The sequence below is a fragment of the Paralichthys olivaceus genome, chromosome 11 (genome assembly GCF_024713975.1).
Source record: "Paralichthys olivaceus isolate ysfri-2021 chromosome 11, ASM2471397v2, whole genome shotgun sequence".
NCBI lineage: Eukaryota > Metazoa > Chordata > Actinopteri > Pleuronectiformes > Paralichthyidae > Paralichthys > Paralichthys olivaceus.
In genome coordinates this window covers 21,465,001-21,483,752 of record NC_091103.1, presented here as the reverse complement: position 1 = coordinate 21,483,752, position 18,752 = coordinate 21,465,001, and the positions used below count along the sequence as shown (strand labels likewise).

General features: G+C 40.4%; 2 protein-coding genes across 15 annotated transcripts in view; one reads left to right on the top strand and one right to left on the bottom strand.

Moving 5' to 3' along the window:
- The first annotated feature begins 943 nt into the window (after nt 1-943).
- Nucleotides 944-6,086, top strand: LOC109630281 (galectin-4-like). Of its 14 annotated transcripts, XM_020088383.2 has the most exons (14): nt 944-1,135; nt 2,139-2,227; nt 2,782-2,986; nt 3,361-3,474; nt 3,630-3,713; nt 3,792-3,818; nt 3,928-4,014; nt 4,112-4,138; nt 4,277-4,312; nt 4,475-4,501; nt 4,585-4,614; nt 5,401-5,489; nt 5,573-5,738; nt 5,838-6,086. In XM_020088383.2, the coding sequence occupies exons 1-14, from the start codon at nt 1,091-1,093 to the stop codon at nt 5,982-5,984; spliced, it is 1,173 nt and encodes a 390-aa protein (XP_019943942.2). In that variant the 5' UTR covers nt 944-1,090; the 3' UTR covers nt 5,985-6,086. The 14 variants fall into 14 exon arrangements, with proteins under 14 accessions (XP_019943942.2, XP_069391168.1, XP_069391167.1 ...); XM_069535067.1 differs by having other exon boundaries at nt 3,630-3,669; nt 3,796-3,818; nt 3,928-3,994; nt 4,116-4,138; nt 5,573-6,086; XM_069535066.1 differs by having other exon boundaries at nt 3,630-3,669; nt 3,796-3,818; nt 5,573-6,086.
- A 69-nt stretch (nt 6,087-6,155) lies between these two features.
- LOC109630280 (tyrosine-protein kinase receptor UFO) overlaps nt 6,156-18,752 on the bottom strand; it is a 30,732-nt gene continuing 18,135 nt past the window's right edge. The window contains exons 11-20 of the mRNA XM_020088382.2: nt 17,808-17,937; nt 17,445-17,536; nt 15,303-15,398; nt 14,891-14,968; nt 14,333-14,425; nt 13,125-13,246; nt 12,496-12,605; nt 11,940-12,099; nt 10,585-10,721; nt 6,156-9,842 (exon numbers count right to left, since the gene is read on the bottom strand). Of these exons, the coding sequence (XP_019943941.1) occupies nt 9,383-9,842; nt 10,585-10,721; nt 11,940-12,099; nt 12,496-12,605; nt 13,125-13,246; nt 14,333-14,425; nt 14,891-14,968; nt 15,303-15,398; nt 17,445-17,536; nt 17,808-17,937 (1,478 nt within the window). The 3' untranslated portion in view covers nt 6,156-9,382. The remainder of the gene's footprint in view (nt 9,843-10,584; nt 10,722-11,939; nt 12,100-12,495; nt 12,606-13,124; nt 13,247-14,332; nt 14,426-14,890; nt 14,969-15,302; nt 15,399-17,444; nt 17,537-17,807; nt 17,938-18,752) is intronic.

Genomic DNA, 18,752 nt, shown 5'->3' with positions numbered 1-18,752 from the left:
TCTCACTGACCTGAGCCTCAATACTACAACACAGGTACAATTGTCTTCACTGACATTCAAACAATATATGAATATTGAATGTTTATGAAACATTCCTTTGCTTTTGATGAGTAAATTAAGATATCAATATAATAACTTCAACTGATTTTTGATTTATTATCAAATATAAATTAACCCTAAAACTATAAGACCTTATCAAATTGAATTCTACTAAAATGATTAAATATGAAATGTTCCCTCTCAGGCGCCAGGAAACACCCATGTATGGTTGTGTCTTTGTGCATTTGTCTGAGGATATAATCAATTTACTTTGTGATGGATTTGCTGGAAAAAGTTGCAACTTCCATTAAGAAGTTTAATGTGCAGACTTGTGAATGGAGACTTGAGTGGCAGATAAGGGCTAGTTGTGTTTCTGTTTGTCTTTGGCAGATAGGCTTTTCTCAATCATTCATCACTCATACATGCAATCAATTCTTTAAGGGGTGACTTTTACTGTGTTTGCTGATCAGATCATGTCTCATCCACAGGTTCCGGCTTTGGAAAAGTTGTTTTCCTCGAACAGACAAGGAATGTTAAGATAAGTTTAACTTAGTCACTCAAGTATAGTACTTAAGTACAAATTAAAGGTAGAGCAACTTCTCTGTACTTTTCTGTCTGCTTTACTCACTCGATTGAGATTATACATAGAAAAGATGAGCTGATAATATCACATGCGGTGCTATAGATTACCCAACATTATACTTCTTACGCTTACATACTCTACATGTGGTGATGTGTTTTTCATTTTGCATTCACTTTTACATGAGTAAAGTATCTGAGAATACACATTGCTTGAATTGCAGCTGCAGTTTTGTCATGTTTGTTTTGTCTCCTATGCTTCACACTGTCTTTGTAACTTGCCACTCCTCTGCTGGGTCAAAGGTTAATTTGCTTCTAGGGCCGCCAAAGTAAATATGGTGATGCATGCCTGGGTTTGTTCCCTGACCAAGCCCCTACCTCATCACTGCTATAAAACCAGGCTTCCAGCAGAGATCATCTCCTGACACAAGCCTCCTGTTTCTGTCCGTGCATCCGTCTCACAACTGCTGTCATGACCTTTGTTGCTCCTCCTGGCTATCAGCCCGTCTATGGACCTGTGAGTATCTGCACCGGCTGCTGCTGAAATCTTTTAGAGCCTGATCCAAGTGTGTGATGTGATGGGTGATACATGGCACTAAAACAAATAGACTAACCAGCCATGCTAAAAAAAATGTGCTGGTGTGACAGTTAAACCAAATACTAAATAATAAATATTAATTCTTAATTTACATTTGAAGATTCCTGTCTGGATTTTGGTGTCATTTGGTTGATTATAAATCAGATTATTTGGTGTTGATTGCTGTTGCTTTGGTTGAAGGAATGTTTTTGTGTTAATTTGTATAATATTTGTATGGTTTTCCTGGAAATACAGGAACAAGTAGCTGAGCTAGAAGTAGCAACAAGCAAAAATACTATACTCCTACTAAAAAAGAGTTGTTTACAAATGAAAGTGCTACTTTTGAAATGTTTAAAGTACTATCAAAAGTATGAGACCTAATTAGTTTTTACATAGTCAAAACCGATGCATCAATGTCTCAGGTGAATTTAACTACTTCTAATTGGTTGTCTTGAAGTTGTCAAAGTTCATATTGGTAAGCAAGAATTAAATTCATTGTTCAGGAGTAATATTATTTTTTTTAATTTCTTTATGAAATATAAAAACTACATATATGATATATATACTTTGTATGAATATATTTCAATGAAAGCATCTGAGAAGGCATCAGATGTAACACGACGTGCCAAGTAAACAGTCTGTTTCTCACATGTTAGAAAGTTAAATCGAAAGAAAGCATTTTATTAAATTAAGTCTTAATCTGAAAAGTATTTGGTAACACCACCAAATAGTAAGTGGTAAAGTACAAGTATGTCAAATACTTGTACTTGTAGTACTTTGTTACTACATTCAAGGATATCAATCTATCAGTATTGTTACACCAAATTGTTTTAATGGAGACTGCAAATAATTCCAGCTTGAACCAAACTGATGAATGACTGGATATAGGTCTGTCCTTGGTTTGTACGATGCAGTAAAATATTTTTTGTAATGTACTTTACAGAGCATTCCTTACCTGGGGCCCATTTATGGAGGCCTGAGGGAGGGGACGTCCATCTACCTGCAGGGCTCCATCCCCGAGAACATAACCAGGTGGGTTAAGCCATGCAGGATAAATATAAAACATAGTTAAGTCATTTCAACATATGTTCAGTCTTGATATTTAATAACAGCAGCTTCAATTCTCTGAACCTATTCATATAACCCAGTTTATTAGTTGATCTTGTGGGTGTGTGCAGTACATACATAGGTGAGTGTGTTATCAGATATATCCACACATTCTTTTTTAATCTTTAACCAAAACCTTTTTAAAACCACAGGAACACCCTCTGTAATCAGTCTGGGTGGAGCAGGTTTGTGACCCTCACGGCTCCACTTTTATCGTCCATACCTCTTTCAAAATAATCATATCTGAGTTGTGAAAGGTGCTTTTACAGTTTGTCAGCAGACAAAGCAAACACTACACATACCTGAGTGTATCACGACATGTGTATTTTCTTTATGGAGACAGATCGTCATGTTTCTCTGCGGCTCCACCTGCACTGTTTGCATTTGTGCTGTTCCCTGACACTGAGCCAACTTCACAGTCGCCTCAGGACTCGCTGATGATGTAACGTCTCTGCTTTGCCTCTTGATGCTTTCTGCAGATTCTTTATCAACCTGCTGTGCGGCGAGTCCGAGTCCAGCGATGTCGCCCTCCACTTCAACCCTCGATTTGACGGCTGGGACAAAGTGGTCTTCAACACTTGTCAGAATGGATCCTGGGAATCGGAGGAGAAGATCCGCAGCATGCCCTTCTGCAAAGGAGAGCCCTTTGAGATGGTCATCATGAGCACGTCACAAGGCTACCAGGTGAGACCAACCTGAAGGTCACACATAGTAATAATTATAATAAAATGTCTTTCCTAAATGGAAAAACCCACATTACAAGCATATATAAACATTTATTTATAGTTAATAACGCACTATAATGCTGTTGTAAGCAGACATAAGGACATTTGTATTGTTCATTTTAATGTGCAATATTTGCAAACAATCATAAATTCTACTTTGAAGACATTTTTTGAACAAGGTCTTTTATTAACAGTGCAGAAATAAACAATTCAGCAGATTGTGCTGCAGATTTATGCAGTTTTTAATTTTGTGAAAACACATTTATATATAACTCGTCCATTATGAATTATATGAATTTAAATGACTGGCTCCATTTTTTTTTGCTGTTGCAGATCAAAGTCAATGGAAACGACTTCCACACCTTTGAACACCGTATTCCTCTGCAGAGAGTTTGTGCGATGCAGATCGCTGGAGATGTTTCAATCCAGACCATCAACGTCATTGGGGTGAGACCTTCTGCTTTACTACAAGAGCGAATCAATTCTGCAGGAATAATAAATAATACAAAAAAATACACTTTCTGCATCTGTGGCATTGTGCATGAGGTGGCATGAAGAGTGGTAGAGAGTAAAACTGTTACACCTTGTGTTTTGCCTTTCAGGGTGGCATGGGAGGAGGCATGGGAGGAGGCATGGGAGGAGGCATGGGAGGAGGCATGGGAGGAGGCATGGGAGGAGGCATGGGAGTAAGTGCATGGCAACTAATAAAGAATTATTGAATTCAAAACATTGTATATATTTTTAACATGTTCACCTCTTAACAGGGAGAATATCCAGGAGGTGGCATGGGGGTATGTTGATGTTGGAAAAAATGTATAGATATAGGTAAAGTCAAATATTGATATTTGACACATATTGATATTTCATTAACATTTCACCAACACTTTTTCTGATATCCAGGGAGGATACCCAGGAGGATACCCAGGAGGAGGCATGGGAGGAGGCATGGGAGGAGGCATGGGAGGAGGCATGGGAGGAGGCATGGGAGTAAGTATATTTATGAGGATTTTGTTTATGAAAGGATTTTTTTTCCCAAGCGTCTAAACTAAATAGAGATTTTAACACATTCTCCTCTTTTCTCAAGGGAGGATATCCTGGAGGCGAAATGGGGGTGAATTGATACTTTGCTTTATTGTATTCAATATTCAAATTCATACAATGGTATGATGTTTATCATCAGTGTGTCAAAAATACACTGACAATACAAAGTCACGTTATATTTCCGAATTTAAACATGTCCTTTTTACAGGGTGGCTATCCAGGAGGCATGGGAGGTGGAATGGGGGTATGAAAGATGTCATGATATCATAATATAATTTTACTTTTGGTATTTACGTATTGTATTGTTTATATAAACTAAGAAAAACCAATTTGCAACAGTGTGGATGCATTTAAAGGACTGAGGGATCAAGTTCATTAAAGTTCATACATATTTTCTTTCCCTCAGGGAGGATACCCAGGATCGAACCTGCCGGTGAGAAAGTTGACACGTGTTCTATTTCTAACACACTTTCTTCCTTGTGTCAATTCTACTTAATACTGTTAATTTTATTCTAGGGTATGGGTGGGCAGCCAGTCTACAACCCTGTGAGTAAAACTTTCTCCACACTCATGTGCATTACAATTTATCTATTGTAAATTAAGATGGACAACACGTCTGCATTATCTCCCCCGGATTCTGGTGCTGCCATTTTTGTGACGTCATTAGGAGCCACAGGCAATAACCTGCTGATACATGTGTTTGACCAATCACGAGTCAGTCTCAGCTGTCAATCATGGCGTCTTTTCAAATCATCAGTTATCTAAATAACATCAGTGTGATGAGAATCTACCTAAAATAAAAACATCTTTGGAACATGTTGAGTGCACTTTGATCCATGTCCAATCTGTTAACATAGAGAAGGTGGGGTTTATGACCTATACTGTAGCCAGCCACCAGTTGGCGATCAAGCTGTACTGTCGATCTTTATTTACAGTATGATAACAGTCAGTGACATAATGAGGTGTTTTGATTTGTTAATAAATTGTCATCAGACTTTGGCTTTGATTGTGTTTTTTTAGTATCACTATTCCTGTAGGCCCCCTTAACAACATTACTCTCCTCTAGTGGTGACAGAGAGGAACTGCACAGTAATGCAAAGACGAAATGCAGTTTAAATACTGTTGAAAGCTTAGTTGAGTGTAACATTGTAGAGTTATATAATAAATACAAAACTCCTCCAGATAAGTTTTGAACGTGAGCCTGATGCTTAGAGATAGATACTTTACAATCTAACAGCCCTGAGGGTCAAACCTCCCAATCACACAGGTGCTGCTATAGTTTTAATATTTGTATTATTTTCCCTGTCTAATGTGTTTTTGCTGTGTTTCAAGCCTGTGCCCTTCGCCAACATGATCCCAGGAGGGATGTTCCCAAAGAAGACCCTCATCATCCGAGGCATGGTGCCCTATGGTGCAGACAGGTGTGTGTTTGTGAGTGTGTACGTCGCCACGGTGCAGCATGTGCATGTGTGCTAACGGACACTCACTCCTGTGTGTGTTGTAGAATGTCCATCAACTTTGTGGCTAGCAGATCGCGGGACATCGTTTTCCACATGAACCCCAGAGTGAGGGAAGGGGTTGTGGTGAGGAACAGCATGATCGGAGGAACCTGGGGTCAGGAGGACCGAGAGCTCACCATGAACCCCTTCATGGAGGGACAGTACTTTGACGTAAGTCATGTCTGTTTTTCCTCCTGGATACCTAGTCTTCGTTATAAATTTCGACACTTTTTCATGACTTTGTGGTGTCTTGACGTTTGTGTCTCTCAGATGTCGATTCGCTGTGGGAACCAGAGGTTTAAGGTGTTTGTGAACGGGCAGCACCTGTTTGACTTCTTCCACCGCTTCCAGTCTTTCAATGAGATCGACAAGCTGGAGATCGATGGCGACGTGCAGATCTCGTACATCCACTTCTGAGAAGCACTGATGTATAAATCCTATGTTTCATGCATGTGTCAGTGTTGTTCAATAATCCTGCTGTATGAACACAAATCTAAATAAGACAAATGGTTACCTCATCATCTGTGTTACGCGTGGAGTTGATTCACAAGCCACCAACATGCTTGATATGAAGATTACACACATAAGATCCTTCATCAACACTTTTATTTCATATGCAAAATACTATATAGCACTGTATAAAAAATCTGTTTACAAATCATGACAGTGATGATATAAAGGCAGTTATAGTACAGTCTTCCCCTAATTCAACACACCAGGAGAATCACAATCCACACAAGTCTAATGTGGTGCAAAATACTGGCTTTCTGAAGGCACTTGGTTAAGTTCAATTCTGAGATTTAATGCTTGAAGGTTTATATTTTTCGTTTATCTGCTTTGGAAGATCGTTTTTCTTTTTGTCATCTGGTCAAAATCCTTTTTAAGTTTTTAAACATGTTAACATGTCCTTGTGATTTTTAAATAATAAGACATATTTTGAGTGAAATATACAGTCATGGCTGAGTAGTTCAACCTTCGGTCACACATAAGCAAATGCAGGCAAATATCGCTTCCTGGATGTCAACGGTGTGGAATGTGACGCACGTGGAAATCAGTTGTGTGCTCTGTGGTTGATGCAGAATACATTTAGCGGTCTCTCGACTCACAACATGCGAGAGACCTTCTCTTTAAGGGGCCAATTGTTAATTTTCATGTACGACATAAAGTAATGGTTCGTTCGATGCAGTTTATATCTGCATCTCCTCCATCCATCACCCCCAACTGGGTCAACCATGCAAACGTCTTGAGGAGTTGTACAACTTAGGCAACTGAATACAATTCTCATAAGTGGAGAAGCCTTTTGGACCAGTTGCCAATGAACTATTGTACAACTCCTGAAGATACCAAGACCTAGATGACAGTCTTCAGACACAAATGCTGTTGCTATTGGTTAACGTCATTATTCTAAGTTCACCAGTTGAACTCCATGGAAAGCCATGCTGCGGATTTGTTATGCCACAAGAAGCAAACTGGTTTATTTAACCCCATAGAGCACGGTCACACATACGTGAATGCAGCAGTGGCAAACGTTTGCCTTCCGTTCACTTCCAACCTGTGTGAGCTTTGGATTCACTTTCCCACAGGAGAATATTTAATTCGCTTCCTGTGGCAAAGCAAATGTGTAGCGTGCAGCTCATCAGTTGATCTTTGACAGGCAACATTTGCTTATGTGTGACTGTGCCCTAACACTAACAAATTCAAACAGATTCAAACCTAAAAAAAACCCAATACTGTCAACTTGCGTTTGGAGTCAGTAGCTGCAGGTGGCGCTGTGACGGTGGGTAGGTAGGGATCAGGGGTGGGGCCATATTAACAAATTTATAGAACCCAGTAACAAAATGAGAAAGGAGGGTGGAGAGTTGCATTTTGCAAACATATTAAGGCCATTATGGAAATGTTTTAGGAGGTGTAATAAACTACTGGGGAGAGACTTTAAAGAGCAAACAGTTTTTAACACAGTGGTCAGTGCCTCTGCATAAAACCATTAAAACCGGTGAAATATTAAGAGACCAGATTACACCAGTACCTTAGTCTCAGCATCACTGTCTGTGGTTCACAAACAATGTTGGACGATCCCACTCTGAGCTTACAGCACCAAAGGTGTTGAAAGAAATGTACACTTTCTTCCAACAAGGATTTCAGTAATGCTACATGTATAACTGTATACCGTCTGATATATAAGTACCGTTACAGCTGAGAAACACAGCGCCTCATTCAAACAAATGTCATTCTCCAAAAACATGTTGGCACATGGTCAAGTTCCTTCTGACGACAGAATAATGAACTAAAGCGTATATAAAAATAAGTGCATGCATGATGCCAAGTTGCAGCTGAGCGTCCTCAGAACGCAGAGTCAGGATGATCTTCACGTACATTCAGTTTTCAGCTGCTGCTCTCTGTCTCCTCCTCCTCTTCGACTCTGTCTGGTAACTGTCTCTGTCTATTTACAGTGCCAAACCTCGCAAAAACAAAAGTCTGTATATACCCGAATAAAAGAGTGGCAGGATGATGTCAGATGACGAGGTTAGTCGTGTTTCCCAGTCTGTGCTCATTTACAGAAAACACCCCGACAGGTGGAGTGCGACACTTTCACAGGCCTTGTTCTCTGCCTTCAGGAATATACGAGTTGTTACATGTGGACTGAGAATATACAGAAAGTCATTAACATAAAAAAGCTTAAAGATATACAAATTATAAACATACGTCTATATAAAAACATTAGTGCAAAGTTGTAGAAAAAACAAACATCAGCATAAAAAAAAATACAAAATGTGTAAAATAACACTGTGCTTGTGCCAAAAGCAAATGTGAGGAGCTTCTCCTGCCATTTGCCTTGGGTGAATCCATCATGTCCATACCTTCCCTCAGTCCCTTTAGTTTCTATCCGTACCCTCTTGATTTGACTCGTACCTGTGTCCCTGTGGAGCAAACGTCTCAGCTTCCTGAGTTACGACAAAGACATAGTTGACTCAGCGGTGAACAAGTCGCCTTGTGTGGACAATAAATGTCTCACATTTTAATGCATAATGCACAACCAGCAGTAAAACCCCATCAAGAAGTTGCAGGGGTTTGTTAGAGCGCTACATCGGGCTGTGACACAAACGACGGAAGGTACAGCTTCACCTAAAAGCTCAGAAAATCCAGAGCGGAGTCTCATTTTCTCTGCAAATTTTGGTTTTCACTTGAATCTTCATGTGATGGAAAAAAAATCATATTTCATTTTGGCTGAACAAAAGAAGCTGTGACTCTGTACTTTAGTGTGAGCCAATAAATCTTGATGCTGTTCTTCAGTATAAGCTTAAAGCCGACAGTTGCCTTCAGTGAAAGAGACTCTGCTCCATGTTTGTGTTTTCCCTCTGGAAAGTTGAAGCTCCTGAGTTTGTTGAGTTGCAGGTTCGGTCTGGCAGTGACGAGCTGGTTTCACAGAGACGTTTGATTTTTTTTTTAGCTTCACTGTGTGCAGGTAGTTGTGCAGGTATGCTGTTTTATTGCTGTAGCGACTGGGAGTTAGTTTCTCTGATTGTGCTGCAGTGTGCAGGGGCAACGAAACTGGTTCACTCTCTGTTGTTGGGAACTGATCATCTGACACTTGGAATTATGCTTATTTTACAAGAGAGGAGTTGACAAAGGAAATAATCCCGATCCTTCATTTCCCTGGAATGTCTCCGGCTTTGTGTGTGTGCAAAATATGAAGATGTGTGTGAGGGCACGTAACGTTTCTTAGTCAGTAGCAAGAGGCTGGATCTAGTTCTTGGACAGGGGAGAAAGGACGGCACACCATGGCCGTGACCAGTCACTGTTTGAGAGTGAATCTATCACTGCCAGGGCACTTTTCTGGACCCTTCTCTGTCATCCAGCAGCTCAACAGTTGGCGTTGGAGCCGGGGTGGGGTTGGGCGTGGAGTGGCAGGACGGCTGTAGAGGCAGTGTGGCTGTGGAAGACGCCACCGGCATGTCCAGGCTCTCCAGGGAATCAGACAAGGCTCGGTTGGTCTCGTGCTGGGGACAGAGGACGTAGCGATTGGGTTGGTGGACCTCCACCGTGGTCACAGAGTCCAGGCCCTTCAGGCAGAGAGGGGACGGCATCACAAGTGGGTCACGACCGCCGACCGCCCCGAGCTCCATGGAGGACTCGTCCATGTTGACATACAGGATCTCGTCGGGGTCTTGGGGGTCCGGCAGATCATCAAGGGCTTTTTCCAGCTCACAGCGCAGGGCCTCAAACGAGGGGCGGTCCTTAGGACTCAGAAGCCAGCAGGAGAACATGAAGGCGTAGCTGCAGAGGACAAAGACAAGTTAACAAGTTAGTGTTTGCACTTTGTTAAAAGTTGTAAAACACTTAATTTTACTGGTCTCTTAGTTGCTTTAGAGTTTTACCTCCACTAATATAATATATTTAATTTTATTGGACATTTATATGATTGATTGCAGTTCATTAGTCTTTTGCTCAAACATTTTCTAATTTATACTTTAAGTATAACTGTGTACTTCTGTCACTATGAATAAATATTTCTCATTATTATTAGATTCCTCTTCCATAATTACATTTATATTTATCTTTTGTATCCTCTACTTTGTCATTTTACACTTCTTAAAAATTCAAATAGATTGGTAGCAACTTGCCATGTTAGTTTTTCAAAGGAAATGATTCCCATAATGTATAACAACAACTTAATAATAATACAAAACTAAATATTTATTTCCTCTGTAATTTCATAGGAAATTGTTGTCATTAGTAGATCAAGTGAAAGGTTTTTAAACTTGTATAAAAAATACAAAAATGATGAATCTAAATCTTGAGGGATTTTAGATAAAAAATATTCAGTTACAGTGTATTTTCAAAGAAATAAAAAATCTAAAGCACCAGCACCAGTTTAAAAGCCAATACACTGGCACTATATTTGTCTATCCTTGATTTCTTTATGGAAAATAAGGAATTTCAAATCTGATCTGAAAACATTTCAAAGGACCTTCACCGTCAGCTGAGTGTGTTTTGTGAGGAATGTGCAGAGACTCACATGCAGTCCAGACAGTCTGGAGGCTGTTTGAGACGGTTCCCTTGTCTCAGGTAATCATAAATCTCGCTGTTTTCTACCCCGGGGTACGGAGTCTGGCCCCGTGTGGCGATCTCCCACATGGTGACTCCAAATGACCACTGAGGGACAGACAAAGAGTGAGGGGGTTACTGGGTTTAAGTGTTTTAAATTCCTTTCACACACACACACACACACACACACATACATACATACACAAACAAACCTGAACACACACAACTCAAACATGAATCTGCTCTTGTCAAACACTGGCTGTGAAATAACACAGCCGTGTTTCTCCGGACGTCCGACTTCACACATATGTTACTAAAGACAGCTCATCATTTTTTATGTTTACACTGTGACCTGCGATTTCACACATGAACAGAAACCAGGCCTCCTTAAACATACATTATATATGCAGTGATATTATCAGCAGTGTGTATGTCACAGTTATAAATTACGCTGTACTTTTTTACTTTTATAAGAATTCATGTAGGTTAATACATTTTTAAAAACAAAAAAATGGACTTATTGTGTTTCTGTAACTTCTGAGGACATTGCACTTACTTTCAGTTTCTGGAGGGGGAAACTAAACTTGATCTTATTAATGAACATTTACATTACAATCTACATTACAGTAACGTCAAAGCAATTATTACCCTTAATCTATTAATGCTTAAGAAAAAATTGATAATAATATATATGAATATATATATATATATATAGATAATAATAAAAGTTTGTGCACAGCTCCACAGAGAGGAATAACACAGCAGTGCTGCGGTGCACGAACCAGTTGTTACAAAGAAACGGACATATTAGACAGTGCTTTCCACCACCATCATCTTACGTCACTCCAGAGTTTTTTAGAATCAATGTTTTTTCTTTTGATTCTTCCCTAATTCAGGCGAGATATGAATTATAATGCAGAAGTGGTACAAAAAGTTTCTTTTTAGGTTGTGATTCTTGATTCACTCCTTTGGTCTTTTGATACGTAAAAGAAGACATTCTGGAAGGAGGTAATAACAACAGTAATATTGAAAAAATATATTTATATAGCACTTTTGATGTCAGCTCAAGGTGCTTTCCTAGATAAAGGTAGTGAACAAGAGATATATAAATATATAAATAAAACATTTTTAAAAAGAGATAAAAGCAATGTTAATCAATAAAAAGGAAAGAAAAGATTTAAATTAATTAAAGCAGAACCGTGAAAAATAAGTTTTGAGCAGTTTCTTAAATGTATATAAGGTTACATCTCTTAAATGTAAACCCTGATGCATTAAACAGATTTATTCTCCACAAAACAATCACAGACACACAGACGATCAACTCACCACGTCGCTCTTCGTGGTGTAGACGCGGTCAGCCAAGCTTTCGATGGCGATCCATTTGACGGGCATCTTCGAGATCCGCCCCTGCCTGTAGTAGTCTCCGTTGTAGATCTTCTTTGAGAGGCCGAAGTCGGCCACACACACGTTCATATTCTCATTGAGCCTGAGGCACAGAGACACAGAGTCACACTGCTGCACATGGTGTAGCATTTTAAATCAACATTGGTATCTTATCATTACATTTATTTGACACAGGCAGATTCAATTTTACCAACAAAAATGTAGGACCATCTTGCAGAAAATGATTCAATCTATATTTCTGTATCTGTATTTCTTCTGAATGTGCCATGCTTTTCATATATCTCATTCTTCTGGACTTCTTTCCCAAATATTGCTTTCGAACCAAATATGTCATCCTGTTAAAGATTTTCTTCCTTCTTGCATGCAAGATTAAAAAAGGAAAGAGCTAGAAGTGAGAACACATAAAGGAACTGAGAGAGGATATGGTTGGGGTTATGTTTGGGTAGAAAAAAAAAAGGGAAGCAGGGATTGTGCTTACATGCAGTTACGAGCGGCGAGGTCTCTGTGGATGAAGTTCTTGCTGCTGAGGTATTCCATCCCTCGGGCAATGTCGGTCATAAACTTCACTAGCATCTGAGAGGGGAGGTACTGCAGGACATCACAGAGAGAGAGGGGTGTAAGTCATGTCCACCGCAGAGTGCATGTTCTTTAATGCACAGCAGAGGACGCTGTAGTTCCCCTCCTTAAGTGCTCTCTTCTCCACACACTAACCCACTCCTCCTCAGGGAGGGAACAGGGTTCAGCACTGCTGTGTTTTCATGAATGTTTGCCAAACTCATGGATGTTTCAACATTCTGCAGAAATCTTGTTTTCATTAGGGATGTGATTCTCATTCTGGTTCTTCAGGGACTTATTGCGTATCACGACATCTGATTCCAAAAAACACTTCATCCATTAATAAGTAAAACTGCAGAGACTGACGACACACACACATCTCATGTTTTCATGATCTCACTGTGTACACGCTGCCAGTGAGGTGTGGGTGGAGACTCCGTACTTCACATGTACGTTGAACTTTGGAGCCCATTTTGCTGACAGACTTATACACCCTGAACCCATTAAGCTGTTGAATTGTGTGTGTGTGTGTGTGTTTGGATTCAAACTTACCACTGGAAAGTCTCCGAGCCGTGAGTAGAGCAGATAGCTGTGCAGGTCTCCATGTTTCATGTAGGGCAGGATGACCACGGGGGAGGGGTAACCTTCACTCTCCACAGTCTGCAGACAAACACCTGTAAAAACACCTCCAATCAGTATTGAGCACGTTGACGCCAGAAATATTCAGAATGATCAGAATCTCAAAAATCGTGTATTCTTAATTAATTTTAAAGGAGGATATGATTTCACCCCAGTTCATTAGTTCATTTGATGGCAGGATTGCACAAAGACTACTGAAAGAATTTTCACAAAACTTGATGGAAGGACGGGACATGAGCCAAGAAAGAACTCATTCAAAATCTTGGCACTGCTCTTGACAAATACAAAGTTATTCGTAATCCAGAATAAATACCAGACATATTTAAGGGACTGATAGCCAAGTTTGTGTGCAATGTGGAGCGAATGTAAGTAAAAATGCAATCTAGCAGATTTAGAGTTGGCTTCAAAGGGGGTAAAGCTTTTTTTTAGCTGATGTGCAGTCACAAACCTGAAACTACCACCAATGTGTATCTGAGATAATGTGGATTCAGTTGAGAATCAACTGTTCACATGTGTTTTCAATAGATTTAGAAATACGTCCAGACAAACATGATGGTTTTGATGCAGGATATAAGGAGCATGTGGGCCTTGGTGGAGGTATTAGGTCCATTGAGTGTCATTCTGGTTTATCTTGAGATATTAATCTTCAAAAACATGTAGTCTTACCGGGGTGTGTTGCTATCATGATCAGTTCTCAACAGAAAGTAGTAAATCAAAGTGTTGTTCCGTTGACAACTGATTTGAGGATTTTTCTAAGACACCATAAACCTGGCTGCGACTCACGAAGAGGAGCAGGGAATCCATTAATCGGAAGGTTGACGGTTCGTTACCTGTCTTCCCCAATCTGTGTGCCGAATGCATGAGTGATGTATGATGGAGATAGTGCTGCACATATGCACTGTATGAATGTGTTTGGAAACGGAAAAAGCACTTTAAGTGGTCATCAAGACTTGAAAAGTAAAGCATAAGTACAGACTTTTTACCATATTGTTCTTAGTTGCTGATAAACTTTAAACTGTAATTTTAAAATACACTTTATTAATCTTAAACATATCTTTTTTTGAAACCAATGTGAATATTTTGACCCCATGACGTGCGGAGCTGTGTAAATCCTGACTCACCCAGGAGCCTCATGACGTTGGGGTGGTCAAACTCTTTCATGCAGGCGGCCTCACGCAGAAAATCCTCCATCTCTGAGCGGGTACAGATGGCGACTGCAGAGGAGAAGGTGCAGAGGTGAGACCAAGAGTTTGAGAAGCAAGGCGGTAAACTGTACATAGCCTGGTTAAGTGGTTGCCACGGTAACACATACTTTTATTTAAAGTATGAATTAATATACGGCAGCAGTTTTTACCACCACGTTTGTTTGTACTTCTTCGCCACAGTTTGAAACAGCTGGAAAACGTACAGAGGACAAAATCCATCTTCCCTCTTCAACTTTGGAGACTTTATACAACTCCCTTTATTTTGGCCTCATCGTTTATTGTGGGTCAACTTCTTCTTCTGCCAACATTTGTTACAAGCTACGTCTTTGTCTGTTTTATGATCAAAAACTGAGATTTTCACCCATAAACATTAATTTTTTTGGACCCGAGGGGACTGTCCATCAACTGGCTTGTGTTCCACCACATGAAGGGATCCATTGTGGTGATCGCTGAGTGCTTTCGCTGTCTACTCACTCTTCATCGTCTTGACTGCGACTTTGAGCGCAGCCTCCTCCTGAGTCAGCAGCCCCTCCATCACCGACCCGAACTCCCCTGAAGAAAACACAAACATACGCCCAGTTCAGGTGCAGTTTTAGCTGCAGTAACATGAAATGAGTGGTTACTTCACTGCCCCTGCACTGAACAGAGCTGTAATCACTCTGCAAACTGTTGCACTGAACCAAGGGTCAAAACATATTTGTGTCAAAGGAAATCACTGGAGATAAGAGGAAAACAAGCATTTGTTCTCCCCCAGATAAATCCTGACTCTGTACTGTGCACCAGCCCTCATATAAAAAGGGTTCATCAGGAGCATGTTACTGATATGGTGCACATTATCCTGTCTGAGGGGGCAGATGTTCAAAAGCAGCCAGGAAAGCAGCAGTACCTTCTCCAAGCGTCTTTCCCAGGGTCAGTTTATGTCTGTCCACCATCACATCCTGGAGCTTCTGCTTCAGCTCGTCGCTGATGCCCAGACTGTTCACTGAGGAGGAAGGGGGAAAAAAAGAAGGAGATTTAATGGTGTTTGGAGCCCAAAGCACTTTCATGAATAAAATAGAAAAGAAAGAGAGAAACAACCAGAATGTACCAACATCAATCCCTCTCTTTTCCAAAACCACAAAGCTCGACAACGAGCCAAAAACAAAGTGTTAATAAACACTGCCAGACAAAAATAAGGCTGCAACTATAACAAGCCTGTCTGCATGTAAAACTCAAGAAAACAGGCATTAAATCATATTCGTTTTCATGATGAATTTATTTAATATTAAATCTTAACTGTGTTTGTAATAACCTGTCTGTATTTTTAGATTGTTTTATCGTCTAATCGTTTGCCTTTGAGAAACCTCTGTGCATGATGATGAGCTGTGTAAATAAATGTGACTTGTCATTAGGAAAAAATAAAAGGAAGTGGTCCTGACATTTGAAGCTGCAGTCATAAAAATATTTGAGATCTATTTTTGTACAGAAAACCCAGTTTAAACAAAATAACACTGTTCAAAATGTCTATTACTTTTATTAGAGTCTGATTAATATCAGCGTTTTCCACAGAATGAATTCAAGTCATTGTAAAAAATGACTTTGAAAGGTTCATGATGATTATCAGCCAATTATTCCTCTTAAAATAGCTAATTTGTTTCCAAAATACTTTACTAAACTATACCATACTATACTGGAGTAGAATAGAATAGAAAGCCTTTGTTGTTATTGTACAAGAGAACGCAGTACAGTGAAAATAGAGGTGTTAATTCTACACAATGAACATTCATTAAAAAAAAAACAAGTTTAATATTTGAGATAAGACAAAACCAGTAAACGATGATGTAATCTAAATAAACCCTGAACTGAAGCTATACCAGACCCATACAGGCTTAATTAAAACCTAAGTGCAGTTGAAATAAGAATATAAACCTAAACAAAACTACACTAACATGAGGGTCACGGTGCAGATAGTATCTGACGTGGAGCCTTCCTGTCGCCTCAGAGCATTTTCTCAGGTGTGGGGTCATGTGATCCTGCAGGGACCAGAACAGGCAATGAGCTCATAACTTTTCGGAGTCTCTTCCAGCAGCTGGCCGTCACTGCGTCATGCACGTAGCTGAGTCCACTGAGCTACAGACGTTCCCTCTCTAAGCCTCCACATCTGGACCAAGATATGACAAGGCAACGACATGTTCGTAACCCCCCCCCCCCCTCCAGCTGCTGCTACACTATCAATCTGCCGCCTCTGTCAGACAGCGATGTGCTCAGTCCACAGGCATGTTCTAACACATGCTGCCGTGACCAGCTATTAGCCAATGCATAAAATAACCCCGAGCCCCAGGGTCCGACTCTGTCCTGAGAATTGACCAAAAACAACTGATCAACATCATCCCGCCCATATCCCTCCAATCTGACCCCGTCCTTCTATTCCCAGAATGCCTCTCACCGTTCACTCAGAGTGCACATTATCTCTACATCTCCTCTGATTTTACTCACTGGATACATTTTTTTCTGTTTCTTTTCTCTGCAGTGTTTTTGTCTCTCCCCCAGTCTCTTTGTGGCCGCGGAAAGCTGAGACCTGTGCACGACACAAATCTTGTGCATACGCCCGGGACAATGTGTGAAATGTGAGTGTGTGTCCTGTGTTTACAGGTACGAGTCTGTGCCTGTAATCATGAGGCTGCTGTTATTAGAACCGCTGAAAACCACAGCTTTGCAGGAGGTCGTCTCCCACCTGGACGAGATGTGATGTTGTAAGGGAATGTCAGCTGACTGAACGCACCATTCACCTCTTTGATCAACCAAACAAACCAAAGACGCGATTCCTTTCTTGAAATGTTTGAGATGATCAAAAAGTTACACTCCTGAGATTTCTTCCCACCAAACTTTCCAGTCCCAGGGAATGTGAGGACTCTGCTACATGTCAGTATTGTTATCTATCCCGAGGACAGAGGTGGGTTGGGGCACGTCATTTACAAGGCACTCCAGTGTTTTAAATACACAGTGTCATCTTTCTGAAGAACATGCTGGGGCGGAGAGAGGAACTCACATGTTGCTTCTGTTGTCCTGCGGCTGTAAGTGCGGCGAGCACGGTACCTGACCACCAGCTCCCCGCTCTCCATCATGGGTTCAAAGGCCTCTCTGTGCATACACACACACACACACATCATACAAAACACAATGAGAGGTAAGTCCAGCAGAGACGTAAACACAGCTGAAAGTATTACATCGCTCCACGATTAACTTGATTGACTGGTGGTCTTTTAAAACAGATGTCCTCTACTCTATCCAAATCCTCACAGAAGTGACTCAACTAGGCCAAGGAAATGAAATAAAAAAACTTATTTTTTGGTTTGGCACAGCTACCCAGTAACTCCCTTCTACCCACGAGAAGAACTAACAGCCCACGTACCCAAAGCGCGTCTCCTTGCGGCGCAGCTTGGCCACGTAAACAGCCATGAGCACAGCGATGGACACGGCGCCGGCAATGGCCATAACCACGTACCACCAGTGCCAGGAAAAGGCCGGGGGCGACGACGGACCTGAGAGAGAGGGTGTGGACACAGACAGAGGACAGTTAAGTCTTTTACCATGAAGAGAGGAGTCAGGATTATGGAGCCCTGAGGTGACAGAAGGAGTGAGTTTTTTTAGATGTGTTTTTATATGTTGCATACTAAGTTTTCTTCTGTTTTATTTAAACTAAATTGGCTTTGGGAATAACAAAATTGTATTGTATTGTAAGTTCATACACTGACATGACTTTAAATAACATCGTAAACATTTCTAAGATTTATATGTAGAATTATTGTGGTGAAAAAATATGTTACATGGAATCAAAACTGACTAAAACCGTTCTCAGACATGAACTGGACAAAGTCTTTTATGAAGAAGCAGCAGCTGATTGTCAGAGTCAGACTCGTTCAGGAAAATGTCCTAACATTTAGGTGAGGGGTGGAGGAACATGACGTGTAAATCCTGCTGTGGAAAACTCAGTGTTTTTGTTTACAGCCCATCCACATTGTCTTGTTACAAATGAAGTCACCACGCCTCTCTCCAAATTTTCTCCAGCTGTATTCTCACACGGACTCACTCTAAAATGTTCCAGACATTTTGCAGGAAAAGTTGCAGAAAAATGTCTTAACAACTGAGATATTTTCATTCTCACATAAAGCCCCTCCTAAAAACTAAATCAGTGCATGTCTGAAAGCAGCTTTAGATAATCCACAAGTAAAAAATGCCAAATATTTTAAATATGTTCTGTTTGCAGTTTTTCATATGTGACAGGTTGCTGTGATATTTTATTTTATTTGACTGTAAATTGAGAATCCCTGTTTTAGGGCAGTGGTCATAAAACAAT

Excerpts from the sequence above, each read along its gene's own strand:
- LOC109630281 (XM_069535061.1), top strand. The coding sequence starts at position 1,091 with ATGACCTTTGTTGCTCCTCCTGGCTATCAGCCCGTCTATGGACCT. Across the intron at positions 4,139-4,276 it reads ATCCTGGAGGCGAAATGGGG|GGTGGCTATCCAGGAGGCAT; the intron begins GTGAATTGATAC and ends TCCTTTTTACAG. Across the intron at positions 4,502-4,584 it reads ACCCAGGATCGAACCTGCCG|GGTATGGGTGGGCAGCCAGT; the intron begins GTGAGAAAGTTG and ends ATTTTATTCTAG.